The sequence below is a fragment of the Sturnira hondurensis genome, unplaced genomic scaffold (assembly GCF_014824575.4).
Source record: "Sturnira hondurensis isolate 20B ecotype Veracruz unplaced genomic scaffold, ASM1482457v3 Scaffold0000780, whole genome shotgun sequence".
In the NCBI taxonomy this organism is placed as follows: Eukaryota; Metazoa; Chordata; class Mammalia; order Chiroptera; family Phyllostomidae; genus Sturnira; species Sturnira hondurensis.
In genome coordinates this window covers 4,246,837-4,262,386 of record NW_028073411.1, presented here as the reverse complement: position 1 = coordinate 4,262,386, position 15,550 = coordinate 4,246,837, and the positions used below count along the sequence as shown (strand labels likewise).

Below are 15,550 nucleotides of genomic sequence, written 5' to 3'. Positions count from 1 at the left end.
GTTCTAGGTTCAGAACCTCTAGGGTCGGGAGGACTCCAGAAAGATCTACACTTTCCCTCATCACTGCTCCTCTTTTAACCCTTCAGGGTGAGAGAAACAGGTGGAGGTGTGCCTGGTGGGGCCCAAGGAGGCAGGCCAGCAGCGGGGAGCCAGGTGCCAAGCTCTGCAATGGAGCTTCACCCCTAGAGGCCGGAGTTACTGGGAAGTTTGTTGGAAATCCAAACATCTGAAGCTGAGTGGTCACATCAGCCCCTGCCTGAGATAATGAACTGAGCCAGCCACAGGTAGCATTCACGGGTTGATTCCTGTACATGCCCTGACTGGGGATTGAACCCGCAGCCCTGGTGTAGCGAGATGACACTCTAACCAGTTGAGCTACCTGGCCAGAACAAGAGACTAGATCTTAAATTACCATCTCCTTTCCACAAAAAGGAAGTGGTAATTATGTGCTGTGACGGACGTGTTGGCTAACACGATGGTCGTAATCATAGAGCGATATACACTCTAAGTGTATCATCAAATCACACAGTGTACACCCCAGACTTCCCAATGTTGTATGCCAATTATAGCTCAATATAAAAAAAAAGAAAGTGAGATTTTGGTCTCATGTCTGGATGAAGCACAACTGAAAATAAGGATATAAGCTTGGAACAGGTTTTGTGTGTGTGTTTTATGTTTGGTTTTAAGAAGAGGCTGAGTTTTGACAAGAGCTGCTAATGAAGTCTGCAAGGAGGATACAGGGCTGATTAATCCAGCTGTACCTGCTGGTGGAAGATCCTCCGACACCATAAAGAACTGTCAACTCCTTCCAGCGCCGTGGGCCACAGTTACCAGCTCAGCTTTTTGGGTTTGCTTCATGTAATCTGCCAGAATGTCCCCAGCAGCGCTTGTTACAGGCTTCTTGGTAGGACAGATACACCTGACCGGTCCTGTGCAATTACTCAGTGCGCCCCGCCCTCTGTACCAGCATTGTGCAGGGCCCTGCGTGACCAGAAGGGCCCCCACTTCAGGAACCCAACAGTGCCATTGGGGACACAAAGTCAATACCAAAGAATAAATACCGGAACAAGACAAAGGCCTATCATTAACTCCTTCATTGAACTAAAGACAGAGAGCCAGAGGATTCATAGGAGGGGCGGTCCTCTAATGTTGTAAGAAGGAGCTACCGCTTCGGTGTCTGACCGATGGAAGTTGAAAGCAACCCCCCCAATCCTTGTCCACAGGAGGAATTGCTTTCCTGTCCACGTGGCTTATCCTTGTGACTTGCTTTAACCAACAGGACATGAGCAGAGTTGATGTGGGTGAATGTTTCAAAAATGCTTATGCAGTTGTATTTTGAGCCTTTTGCCATGAGATTGTTGGGAAAGATAAATTTCCCCTCTACCCTTTTATGTTCAGTCAATGGGAGCCTGTGAATTCAACTAACAGAAGATGGATTAACAGGAGAAAAGGCATCATTTTTATTAATATATTACATGTAGAGAACTTTACAGAAAGAGAGAAACTCAAAGGAGTAATTAGACTCAGGAGCTTCTGTGCCGTTTTTACAAAGGTAAGGGGGTTTGAGATTTGAGGAATGATGAATTGTGGGGAAGTCACTAGGAAATGTATGGGAACACTAATGGAAGACGAGGGTTAATTTAGCCAGGTTGGTTTATGCAGACCATCTCGGTGCCTACTCTCCATCTCTGGTGACAAGAACTGCTCTCCTCTTCCTGATACAGCAGAGGAAGGAACACTTTCACGAAAGGAAATTTATGTCCTGCTCTGGGCAGAATAGGTGGATGCGGAGACTTCTTCCCGTGCCTGCTGATTCTCAACAACCCTTACGCTGAAGTGGCGTACTTCAGGGTTGCATAGCCTGATCCCATTCCATATAAACATTCCCCAGTTGCCTGCTGACCCCAGAAGAATAAAAAGCTTGCCTCAACCCAGCCCACAGACTGGAATTAAGCCCCGCTGAGGCCAGCCTAGATCAGCTGAACCACAGCCAACCCACAGGTGCCTGAGCAAGACATACATGCTTATGGCTGTGTGCCACTGAGATTATATGATTGTTTGTTACTTCGTATGCTTGCAACAGTAGTTTATTCGTGTGGAAAATGGAAAAAATGTACATCTTACTTGCAGTGGTATTGTGAAAACTAAGTGAAATATAAATCTAATGTCTCAGATTTCAATATCCTGAGAACACAACTGAGGTCACACTTTCATTGAAGCCCAATTCCCTACGGTTCATCTGCTCATGAGGAAATCCCCCCTGGATGAGGGTCTATGAAGAGTCCAGATGCTTCTCAGTGTGGGGTGCATCCCCTACCTCCACCAGCCCCCGGTTCTCACAACTCTGCCAGGGTACCGCTTCCCAGTTTGGGTTCCGCCTCTATTGATCGGCTCAGGCTGGTCATTTGTGGGGCTGCAGGGGAAACTCACCAACCAACAGCAGAGAACTTGAACTTCATGAGGCAGACAGTGAAATTCATTGATTCAGCGGTTACCTTAGTCACAGGGAGCCAGATTCGCGCTGTAGGAGGCTGAGAGAAGGATAAGGGTACCTGAATGTGCCAATGAATTACAAACAGCATTGGACAGGGAGCTGGGGTCCATCATGCTCCTCAGTTCACGGCCCATCATCACCACTGCAGGTGAGACCCTGATCTTGTTTTATTGTAATATTTTTCCTTTCCTTATAGTCCCTCTCTTCATCCCTGCCTCTGAAAACTGAACTAGCCACTCTAACATATTTGATATAAAATTGAACCAGCAGGTCCCAACCAGGGCAATTCCCCCCACCCTCACCCCACCAGAGGACACTTGGGAATGTATGGAGAGATTGTGAGCTGCCACAACCAAGGGCGTGCTACCGGCATCTAGTAGGGAGGCCAAGGGGCCTGCTAAGAAGCATCCTGCACTGTGTAGGGCAGACCCTGCAATGAAGGGCTATGAGGCTCCAAATGTGCATATTGCCAAGGTCAAGAGCTACTGGATGTATATAATATTGTTCGGAGTTTTTAAAATTTACATGAATAGTATTGAGATAGAGATCTCATTCATGTTCTTGCTTTTTATTTATTAATATATATTTTTAACATCCTTTTATGTTGCTGCTCCTAAGTCTAGCTCCTTCCTTTTTGACTAGTGCCTTGTTTTCCATTACATTCACTTACCACATCCCTTCTCCAACCAAGGGACACCCAGTCTGGCCCCTCTCCTTGCTCTTTCATACAGAACCGTGGTAAACATCCCCCTGCCCCGACCCATGTCCCCCGGGAGCCGGGCCGTCTGAGCTCAGAGATGAGCACCATGGGACAACTGTCTCAGATCCAGACAGCTCCAGGAGCCCACCTTCTGGACCTGCACCAGCTTCCCATTGTGTTCACGTTGCTGTTCCAAACTGAGTGTGTCCTCCCCACAGTCACATGTCGAAGCCCTAACTCCCAGTATCTCAAAACGTATTGTATTTGGAGACAGGGCCTTCAAAGAGACAACTAAGGTAAAAAGAGGTCACTAGGGTGAGCCTTGATCCAATATGACCGGCATCCTTACACGAGGAGGTGATTAGGACACAGACATGCACAGGAGCAAGACCATGTGCAGATGCAGAAAGAAGACAGCCACCTAACACGTCAAGGAGGGAGACCTCAGAAGAAGCCAACTATGCCGACACCTGGATCTTCGAGTTCCAGAGTCCAAGACTAAGGAAATACACTTCTGCTGGCGAAGTCCCCCAGCTGTGGCACTTTGTCACGGCAGCCCCAGCAGACTCACAGACTCATGTGTGAGCAGTGTCCGGAAGTCCTGTGTGAAAACGAGAAAGGTGGAATAGGGCAGAGGAAGCCACGGAGCCGCAATGGGGTGGCCACCAGGGGGAATTCTGGGGCTGAGATGGCCCTCCTGGGCTGTTCCAAAGTGACAGATGGGGCCTTTGTTTTTTGGGCATGGGTCTTTCTCAAGTGAAGGGGGTTGTGATTTTGCTCCGTCCCCAGGAACATTTGGCCATGTTTGGAGATACTGATTTGGGGGGGGGGAGGTGTGCACTACTGACATCTAGTGGGTGTCACCAGGGCTGCTGATGCTGCTGTCATGCAGGAGGCAGTCCCCCACAGCAGGGAGCCATCGAATCCCAATGGTGCTGAGATGGAGAAAGCCTACCCTACATCAGCGAGCCGCTGGCCCTCAGCTGCTCTGGCAAGGATGCAACCTTGGGCAGGTCCCCACAGCGCGGGCGATTCCCACGGAGGCTGTAGCTGTGACTGCTGGCAGGCTGTGGTTCCAGAAACTGAGGAATGGGAGTGTGTGACATGAAGAGGGGGTCTAGGCAGAGCAGAGGGCCCTTGTCTGGCCCCTCAGGCTTTTCTTTCTCATGAGAACAATGAATCGTATTCAGGGCACTGACCTGAAAGTTCTGCATCCATAATCTCATGCAAGCCCCATGAGGTGAATTTTATTACCCTTGTTTTATAAAACAATAATCTGAGGCTCAGAGAGGGTTAATCACTCACCCAGGGTTACTGAGCTAGGAAGTTACAGAACCAGAATCTGAATCCAGGGCTCCAAAGTCTGGCTTGTACACAAGCAGGAAGGATATGCTTTGCTATAAAACGAGAGTACACATAGGAGAAGGTGGGTAGGTTGCAAACTTAACCCAGAATTCACAGGAATTCAGCCTCAGAGCAGCCAGCACCCCTGAAGCAATGTCTGATAATGTGCAAACATCACATGATCCCATCCCGAGCTTTCTCAAGAACTTAATTTATTTATTTTTGCTTCCTGAGGGGGATGAATAAACCTGAGGACTTTATACAATGACAACTGCAACTGTGAAAAAGAAAGAAAGCCACTTCTTGGGAATCAATGGTATAAAAATAATTTTTATTTACTACTGTAAATAAAGTAGTGCAAAGAGTAGTTTGGACCCACAATATTGCAACACCAATTTATTCACTACTGTAGCAGCATCCAGTGCACAATCTGCCCTTCCTCTCCCTGTCTCTGTCACTCACACACACACACTCACACACACTCACACACACCCCTACAGGGACTCAGGCAGGCATAAAGGGTGGGGATGCCTGGGAACTAAAGGCTTTTTTTCCTGCATGTCCCAATAGGCTGCCAGTTTATTCTAATGGGCAATTCATGGAGAAGGCTATACTTAAATACTAAGAATTTTCTACATGTTATTTTATGGATTGCAATTGAATAGTAACTGACGTCCAACCATGTCATTGATGATTCAGAAGCACTACGACCCTAGAAAAGCCCCAGGAGAAAAATGTAAACCAATTTATACAGCCACCACCTTCCCCGCACGCCCAGCCATAACCTAAGCCGGGCTGTGGCAAACATATGTACCAGAACATTATCTAACCTGTAGAAAAGTCACCATTTTCTGTTACTGAATAAAAGGGAATGAACAAGGGGCTAAGATTCTGAAAGTGTGTCCCGTCCATAGGGAGTCAGATACAATGCAGGGCAAACTGTGACTCCCAAACCACGGAATCACCAGGAATGGTCGTCGCGGACGTGCTAACCTCCCCAACGCACCCCTATGACCAGGCTGTCTCTTGTATTTGCTTGAATGCCTTTAGTACCACTGTCTGCTCTGGGTACGCTGTAATTTGATTTAAAAAAAAAAGACACCGAGTGCAAATATCACGTCCACTGGACAAGACGTTCAAGGGGTTTATCAGTAGTACAATGCCGTGGCCCCAGCTTTCCAATGCCAACTGTTGAAAGGTTCCTCTCTCCTGGGAGACACCTGGAGTGCACACATCACCTGCGTGGCTCTGGGTTACTGGTGACGGGGGGCTGGTCCTGAGCAGAGGCGTCTGCAGCTGGAGTCACAGCTGGACTTTCAGTGGGAGCAGTGGGGCCTGGGGAGGCCCCGGCTGGCGTCAGGTTGAAACCGTTGGCTGCAGAGACACACACAACAGGTGGTGAGGATTCACAACAGTGCGCGCAGGGCACACCACCGCACCTAGGCCGCAGCAAGCCGGAAGGGAGGCTCCTGAGTTGATGGGCCTGAAACCAACTACATAGGTGAGATTGGACCCACTATCTAAGTTCTTTAGGCTTTGGTGTCCCCTCTCTCCAATGACAGATTGGAGCAGACATACAGAACTCTCTGCTGGTTCTGACAGCGTGGGACTCTAGTTTCTAACACTGATGCTGTGATTTCCTGGTACCTATTTTAATTAAAAACAAAACAGTCTTTGATCGATGGTTCTTGTGGTCATATCTATTTTCGCCCCCATGGCATGGATGCAATGCAAGCTATGAATTATATCAATCAATCAGAAAGGACTGTTGGTTTAATTTACATTATTATTCCATTTGGACAATGCACCAAGTTTGGTTTAATTATTTTATTTAAGTAAATGTGTATAAGTTCTGGAAAATGTAATTACTAGGTTTAATTACTTATCAGTTTACCCTTAGGTATGGAGTTAGACCCCCATAAATGTCAGGGAGGCTTATAAAGTTTATAGTTTAGGTCAGTGGTTTATCAAATGGAAGCCACTTAACCTTCCAGGGGACAGTGAGCAATGTCAGGAGACATTTCTGCTTGTCACACTGGAGGGTGGGTGTTATTGGCACAGAGCAGGCAGAGGCTGGGGGCCCGCTAAGCGCTCTACGCTGTGTGGGACGGCTCCTCACAGCAAAGCAGGACCCAGCTCCAAACACCCACTGCAAACACCAACAGCACTGAGGCCAAGAGGGTCCTGCTTACAAGACTGTGGGCTCCAGAACCTGGTCGCTCTGCCCTTCACCAGTTACGTGACCTTGGACAAGTTCCCCACTCTCCTTATAAAATACAGGGAAAGTGAAAGTATCTATACCCTGTTGAGCTGTTAGGCTTAAAAAAACTAATGGACCTGAAGTGCTTAGAACAGTGTGCCTGGCAGGCAAAGGCACTCAGCAAATGTTAGTTGTTACTACTAGTGACCTGCTTTACTGTAGAAATGCGTTAGGGTTTATTAACGTCAGGTGCACAGCTTGCAGGTTCGAGGACAGAGCTGGTGCATTGGTTTCTGGGATGGGTACACTTTTCTTTTGGGCCCCAGTAGCCTAGGAAAATAGCAGAGATGTTGAAGCCAGAAAGACCAGGAGTCGAATGGCTCTGATGTTTTTACCAGTAGAGCCATCCTGAGCAAGCTACGTAACCACTCTGAGCTGTGGTTTCTTCACCTGTAAAATGAGGGCAGTGGTTTGCAGGGACAGGTGATATATGCCTAGCACAATGGCCATCGTTTGGGCAAACAATTTGCTGGTTTGCTTTTAATCAGTGATCTTAATTAAGCTCAGGAACCCTGGAGTCTTACAGTTTTCAGTCGGTAGGACCATTTTAAAGGTTCTCAAATGTCCACCCTGAAATGTATTGACTTTTAGAAGATGCCACTACATGTTGGCCATCTGACTTCCAGAAAAACCTGTCCGAAGTTGCAGCTCCAAGTACCTATAGTCATCTCCACCGGGCTGTTCTAAGAAATTCAACAATGGGCTCCAAAGCCCCTGGCTTCTCAGGATGTGTAAAAAACCCTCCTGGGAACCCCCCTTTCTGTACCTACAGGAGATCTTGTGAATCCAGGGACTGTTCTGAAAGAACAGGACAGTGGAGGGGAGGGGGGCCAAGGGTGTTACCTACGTAATGATGTGACATTTCTAGGTTAAAGCCATCACTCTGGCAGCTGATGTAACTGTGGCAGGGAGCAGAAGGCCCAGTGAGGTGGCACCAAGACCACCTGCTGGAGTCCAGAGACCCAGTCTGGCCCAGCCTCACACATCTACCACCAGTGCATTACTTTGGGGTAGGTACTGAATAGCACACATTTCATTTCTAAAATGCTTGCATCTCGTAGGCCTTGGTTTCCTCACCTGTGATGAGAGGGTCTTGGACCCTCGGGCCCTCAAATTGATCTTTCTGATGAGCTCTGAGGAAGTAAATTAATGAAGTACTAAGGCATTCGTTTATTCCTTTGCAAACTTAGGGAAATGTTTAAATCACCATGGTAACGAGATAAATCAGCAATCAGTTTTCTGATTAAAACAAAAAAAAGTGCCACGGTGTAAATGCAGAAGGAATGCATAAATCAGTGCTGCCATGTTTAAATCTTCTCGTCAGAGCACAATGAAAACGCTCGATGTTTCTCCAGTCAGCTTGGTGTTACCCACGTGAGAAGGCGCTCTCCCCGCCCCACGGCTGGGCCCCCCACAGCCTGCCGTGATTTTCAAGTGGCCTCTTTTTCTGTGCTCACCTGGGGTGTGCGCTAATTTGATTACTGGACTAGAATCAAGATTACCAGGAAAATGGGCCAGTTGTTTTAAAAACTTAAGAGAGTATATTCCAGAGCCAAACAGAAGTGATTTTTCAATTGCCTGCCGCTCGGAGGGCCATTTTCTGTACATTAGTGACAATCGTCCAGTGCTGGCCCCCAGTCACGTGGGTAGACGGCAACCCCCGGGGCCAAGTGCGGCTCCCTACCTATGTTTGTACAGCTCACAGTTTAAGATCGGTTTATACATTTTTAAGCGATTGGACAAAAATCTAAAGAAGAGTAACATTTCATGACTTGTGAGAAACACATGAGAAGTTTTCTTGGCCACCAGCTGTACCATTTCTTTTCACGTATCCTCGATGGCTGCCTTCACCCTACAAGGAGGGTTAAGTCACGGTGACAGAGACGGCCCTCGAAAGCCCAACTGTTTGTCACCTGGCCCGTTGGCGAACACACTCGCCAACCCCTGCTGTGGCCACTGCAGCAGAAACATCTGCTTGCCAGGTGGCCAGGTCAGACGAGAGCATCGGGGAAGGAGGATCCAAGGGAATATGCTGGATAGATCCTGAGACAGCAAATGTTTGCAAAGGGGAGGTCGAAGCAGGTGCAGGGGGGAAGCCCTGGAAGTCAGCTGCTGTGAGTAAAATCTAGCTACTTCCCTGGGCCTCCCAATTGAGCAGCCTGGGTGCAGACACGTGTCCTGTGTCATTTACACTGTTGCTGTGAGTAGGGCTCCTGGGAGGGCGCCAGGGCAGTGAGACAGGAGAAGAGCGAAACCCCACCGTGAACTGGCTCTGACTTCTTCACAGAAGAAGGCTCCTGCTTCTTCTGTGAGCACCAAGTTTCCTGACATTTTACTGTAATTTCAGTAGAAACCTCATTAATTAGAAGTGTAGAGGACAGGAAAAGGTCTAATTGATCTCATTTATATCATTTTCCTCTTCCACGAGGCTAACCACTTAGACAGAAAGGATGAGTTGGCTTAAATTATGAATGTTTTGAGTAGGCTGGCATGGGTTTCAAAGGTCACTTGTCATACTGAGGAGCTGGTAGGTCTGCAAATTTCACTCCATACTGTGTATTCTACTTAGACACAAAGTGTACACCAGTACCGGGCAGGCAGGACTCTTTCTTTGAAATGGCCATTTACATTTTCTCCCCTCCCCCTCCCTTTACCTTCCTTCAGGTAGCCAAACAGGCTTCATGCTTTTTCTTTTTCGGTCTCGGGAGATTTGTGGCAGAGCAGAAATGGAGACGTTTTTAGACATACTTTGCTCTGGGGATTTTTGTTTTGTTTTGTTTTGTTTTGTTTGAAAGCCTGAATCCATTAAGGCAATTATGCTTGGCATCCCTGGCAGGCAGGTGAGAGGGAGAATGCTTTAGCGATGCGCCAAAGCAGGAAAAGGAGCTTTTTTGGAGTCTGGGAAAGTGGCTGAGCCTGGCGGTGGGTTGTACCGTCAGCAAAGTGCTCACCTTGCACGCCGGCCATCTGAGAAGGGAATATTGGGAGAAAAAAGGCGAACGGGGCTCAACTTTGGCAAAGATGACACTACTCCTAGGCGACCTGGAAGCTGCAAAGCCGACAGGCCTGGAGGGACAGTGAAGGCTCTGGGACACCTGGGACACATGAGTGTTTCCAGTGCCACCTGAGACCCAGAGGCTTTGGCACTCACTCCCCGGGGTGGCATCAGACTCGAGAAGGACTGAGCAGCCTAGTGGAAGGGAAGCTCAGAGTCAAAAATAAGTTCCCCGGAAGGAAACAAAAAGGTGTGCAGTATTTCTTGTGGACTTTTTTTGGTGCCTTTGATAGACCAGTTGAAATCTTTGTTTAGATGCCTTAAAAAGCATTTTATGTGTCAGACAGAGTCTGCTAACATAGAAACCCAAGCCAGGCTCTGGCCATCGTGTCCGTCATGGAGGTAAACTGAGCCAGCATTCTGGTGCAGGTGCTACGCATTGTCAGCAGCTGTTACTGCACGTGACGCGCCCCTAGGACGACGTCACTGCTCAGGCCTTAACCTGTTTGGAGTTCGAAGCACTTTACCTCTGTTGTCTTATTTGGTTCCCACAACTACCATAGGAGGTAGCTGTACTACTTCTGCTATTTTACAGAAGGGGAAACTGAGGCACAGACAGGCTCCCTGCCCAAGGTCACACAGCTAGCGGCAGGGCCAGCATCATGGCAGCCTGACTCCGAGCCTGTGCTGTTGGCTCCGGTCCTGCACTGCCAACCTCCCGAACGCAGGCCAACTTAATGTGGCAAATGCACTGTCACATTATACGCCCCGACGTGCTGACTGTCCACCACAGGGCACACGAGCTTGGCACAGGGGTGGGGGGATGAAGGTAGTTGGAGCCAAAAGCAACACGGATGGACACCTCAAGGCAAAAGTTTGACCATAAATCTCTCATTTTTACCAACAACCAACCGAAAACATCCAAATCACAAAATGACAAAGATCCCTAACCCACAATCCTTACACAAAGCCACGTGAGGTGGACTCCTGACTCAAATCCGGTCCCACTTCACTGTCGTGCTTGCTTCACGCTGCCATGGCTGCCACCGGCATGTGCCACACCTTCCCCCTCCCGTGGGGCAGGTCATGGGGCCGGTCATGGGGCCTTGCACCCGCTCATCAGGGTGACGCCAGGGGCAAAACCTTTGCCCTCTGAAAGGCTGCTCGCAGTGGCTTCTCTTTGCTCTCTGGGCTTCTATCACCCCCACCCCCATCGCCCCATTGCTGATGGAATAGTACTTTCTTACATCAAAGTTACTGACCAATCTGCACTTAGGTTGGCAACCTAAAAAATAGGAAAATAATTTACTACATATTTTTCCTTGACACTAGTTTTAACAGGGCTGGCAGGCACCACAGTGGGGCACATTTTGCAAGTACGTGAGTATGTGGAGACTTTTTTTTTTTAGTTCTAGGCCCTTATGACTCAAAGTGTGGTCCACGGCACGGCAGGATGGACAGCATCCGAAAGCTTGTCAGAGCTGGTGAATCCCAGAGCCCGCCCTGGGCCTGCCGCATCAGAACCTGCATTTAACAAGCTCCCGGGTGATTCATGAGCACATGAAAATGACGCACGGGCTATAATTTACATATTGAAAAAGATATTATCTTATGATAATTAGTTTTCCTTTTACTTCTTTATGTTGATGTTAGAGCAGTCTTTAAAAAAATAATGTATGTGGGCAGGTTAATTATCCTTCATGTCAGGGCACCAAAAATGTGCTACAAAGTATTTCTTATGTAAGGAGATAACAGAGCAGGTCCGAGACAGATGATAATGAGCATTTTCAAGTACGGCAGGTCGGGAAACATTTAAAATTCTGCTGCCTACATCCCTTCCTGGGCTTTATTTTGTGATTATGGGGCAGGCCACGTCATGCCTTTGGCCTCAGTGCTTCAGAGAATTAAATTATTTTTGAGACCCCAGGCAGGCTTCTCTGAGGCGGGTGAACAGAGGGAGGGATGTCAGGGAAGGAGCAGATGAAAGAGTCTGAAAACCATGAAGAAAACGTGTGAAGGAGCAAAGGATACACACGGGAAGGGGAAGCAGACGAAAGGGCAGGCGGGATGGGGAGAGGAGAATGTGGAGGGACTGACAATGAAGACCCGGGAAGGGAAAAAGAGACGACTTCTGATAACAGCAATTCCACCAGCCCATGAATTTTCATGGCTACCAGCTGGCACGAAATCATAAAGACAATTTTCAGCTCCTCTCACGGAATCGCATTTGTAATAATCATAACAATATTTCTACAGAGTAAAAATGACAAAGATAATTTGAAATGGAAAACACTGACAAGATGCAAAATAAATGGGCGATACCTGGCAACCAATTTTGGGACGGGGCAGAATTTGCATGAGGGAAATTTATAAGCTGGCGTGCACCGCAGGGCCTCAGGCCTGGAAGGGCCTCTGCCAGCCTCCTCAGGTAAGTCGGTGGGGTGACTCCGTGTCAGCCTCCCATAACAGTGGCTGTCTCGCCAGAGAATCTGAGTGGGAAGACGTGCCCCTTTCGCTTTTATCTGCACCACAAGTAACGGCTGCGTGACTGCTCAAATGCCATGTCTAGTCCTACGGATCCCTTTGCAAAGGTACCTGTTGGTCCTCGTGTGTGGTTATGTCTCTTCACAGCCACCCCAGATAGTGGCAAATCATAATCCTCCGTGAGACACGTTTGCAAATTCGAGCACCTGCTACGTGTGAGATGGCAAATGAAGGTCTTTGACTTCACTTACGATCTAATGGGGGAGTTAAATGCAATAGCTAATGTTTATCAAGAGGGTTTTACGTGCCAAATGCGTACGACTGGTAAGATTTAACTGCAGTTGTCATTTGGTCTCATGCGTATTTTTTTTTTCACTGACCCTCTTTAACATCCCTGGAAAGTAGCTATTATTTTAACCCCATTTAACGGGTAAGAAATTGGAGGATCGGGAAGGTGAACTAACGCGCCAGAAGCACACAGCTAGTAAGTAGCCAGGCCTGCACTCTCAGCCCAAACAGAAGTGACGGAGGTGCCCACGTCCTTAGTCACTGCCCCACGTTAGCACAGAAAAATAACAGTAGCTAGTGGAAACCCCACTAAAATAAATGTTCACTCTACATTCCTCCTCGGACCCTCCCTCTGAATCCGTGCGGCCGGGTATTTTGATTCATCATTGTGCTGGTTTACCATCCTATTGGACTTTTTATCCTTTGATTGGGATAAATAGGATAAGGCCTCATGCTGGAGGGGCCCTCGGAGCTGGGTTCTAAGGCACATATAGGTAGGATTCTGCTAGCAGGGAGTTTCAATGGAAGAAGACATTTCACTCCTTATTTAAAAAGTCGGCCTCCTCTGAAAACCACACGTTGTCAGGGGCTTCCATCAGCCAGATACTGCCATGCAGCCCGAGGAGGACCCCCACCCCATGAATGGCCACCTGAACAGAAAGAAACAGCACGACCCAGGGCACAAGGAGGGAGAGGGTGATTCTTCTGGTGAGGGGAGAGAACTGGCACATTTTTGTATTGCCCTGGCTTTGCAGGAATCTCTACCTGAGACGGACTGGAAATACTGCAGGGTCCAGGCGATCAGCACAGACAGCAGGAAGGTCCCCAGGAAGCAGGTCTGCAAACACCAGAAGTGCATGTCAGATGACGGACAGGGCCCGGGATGGTGGGGTGGGGGGGCAGCGGCAGGGGGTAGGGCTGGCAGGAGATGGCACCTACCAGAGCAGAGTGCAGGACAGCACCCCAGATGAGCCGGACATGCAGGTAGAGCCAGGCCAGGGCACAGGGGCTGAGGGACTCCTCGCTGCTGTGGCTCCAGCACCTGCAGACACAAAGCACAGGGCACCTTGACATATCAGTGGACGTTGTTGCCATCACTCATGCTGTGACATCACAGCATTATTGGATCCTCAAACCTGCCTCCTTCATCTTGGGGACAAGGGGGCACACGTGAGATGAGAGACAGGGAAGAAAGCCAGCTCTCAGGGGTTCTGGCCTGCTCTGACATTCTAGGACCCTGCCAGACAGCTCAGGAAAAGGTCACTTCTGTCCCCAATAAGAGGCCAACAGGTCAAGGAGGTCATGAGGCACGGGGGCTGGCAGAGCAATAGCTCCATCCAGGCGTCTGTCCAGAGTCCAGGCATCAGACGCCTCCCTGTCTCACAAAACAGCACAGTCTAATCAGATGTGTTATTTTCCCCACACTGCTGGAAAACTTTGGTCGGCACCTTAACTTCAGATCAAGTTCATTTTGTACCTTAAGCCTCAGGAACTAGAAAACGGAAGTAAGTTTGGGTCCAGCTGAGTGTTCTCTAATCAGAACGAACCCTGAGCCCTTTTTATTGTAAGTGACGTTACAAAATAAAAGTCAGGCTCGCTTTAACCAAGATGCCAAGAGCCTCCAGACTGCAGCGTTAAAGAGGCTCTGAACTCACCTTTCGTACAGTTCCTGGAGGATGGAGATGTTATTCGAATGGATAGTTGGGTCAATTTCCAAGAAATCCAAGATGTGATGTGGGATTAGAGCACCTTCCTCAATCAGCAGGGCCAGGTTAAAAAACCCCTGAAAACAAGCCACAAACCATCCTCATCAACTTCTTACAATAAAACCCAGATGTATACCCTTCATCAGAATGTAAACTTTCACAACCTCTGGATATTTCTTTCAGTCCCTAGGGCCAGATGGCTTTGTCATCTTCGCTGATGAATTGTTTCCCTAAATATATGCATCTGAGACATTTATTTGCAGGAGAACCAGGAGGCTTTCAGAGGAAGCTGGGTCCCATCTGCTCAGAAGCCAGTCAACCGGCAGATCTGTCCTTTCCTGCTCACTCTCCAAAACAGAACTCGCTGGAAAACGTGCCCTGGGTCACCAACAGAACCAGAACGCTGAGTTGAAGGCCATGTCCATCGCTGATGACTCTGCTCTGGGTCACCATCAGCACGTCAGAAATCTAACAAAATGTTTTTGTGGCTGGAGGTACTACGGATGACTGACATTCTACCATGAGGAGTCACACGATTCTTCTTGGCACAGACCTCCCCTCTGGTACATTTCCTCACATTCTCTTCACAGACCTTGTTCTTGACCCTCAGAGGTCGGGTCTGCCTCCTCGGGCTGTGCAGGTCCAATAACATAACACAGTGAGGAGCCTGACGGTACAGCTGCTTCATCAAGGATGGGAGCTACGGTAATACTACCTGGAAGAGGGGCACTGTCCGTCTTGAGCTGAGCATGTGGCCAGACTGAGAAATAAACAACAGATGACCTTACTTAGCATTAGGGCTTTACAAATTTCACTGGACTGTTGCCCTTCAAGGAGTTCAGGGTCATGTTCTAATGACATAGTCCCCTTTTGGTCTTTCTGTGCCGTTGCCACTGACAGCAATCTCAGTGGAAGCCAGCATCTGCCTGGGCACGCAGGCCAGGGCTCTCACAAGCATCCTGTGCAATAATCATGATAAAAATAACAGCAGCCAGAGCCCTGGCTGGTGTAGCTCAGTGGATTGAGTGTGGGCCTGCGAACCACACGATCGCGGTTCGATCCCCAGTCAGGGCACATGCCTGGGTTGTAGGCCAGTTCCCGGCAGGGGACACACGAGAGGCAACCATACATTGATGTTTCTCTCCTTCTCTCTTTCCCCTCCCCTCTAAAGATAAATAAAATAAAATCTTAAAAAAAAATAACAGCAGCCAGTATCTTCTGAATGTTCACTCTATGTGAGGCATTGCTGTAGTTTTTACATATTCATTGAATATTCATA

The 15,550-nt window shown here is 48.4% G+C and overlaps 1 protein-coding gene across 1 annotated transcript in view; it reads right to left on the bottom strand.

Moving 5' to 3' along the window:
* Positions 1-4,848: 4,848 nt before the first annotated feature.
* SEL1L3 (SEL1L family member 3) overlaps positions 4,849-15,550 on the bottom strand; it is a 96,531-nt gene continuing 85,829 nt past the window's right edge. The window contains exons 21-24 of the mRNA XM_037044782.1: positions 14,221-14,348; positions 13,505-13,607; positions 13,331-13,403; positions 4,849-5,912 (exon numbers count right to left, since the gene is read on the bottom strand). Of these exons, the coding sequence (XP_036900677.1) occupies positions 5,773-5,912; positions 13,331-13,403; positions 13,505-13,607; positions 14,221-14,348 (444 nt within the window). The 3' untranslated portion in view covers positions 4,849-5,772. The remainder of the gene's footprint in view (positions 5,913-13,330; positions 13,404-13,504; positions 13,608-14,220; positions 14,349-15,550) is intronic.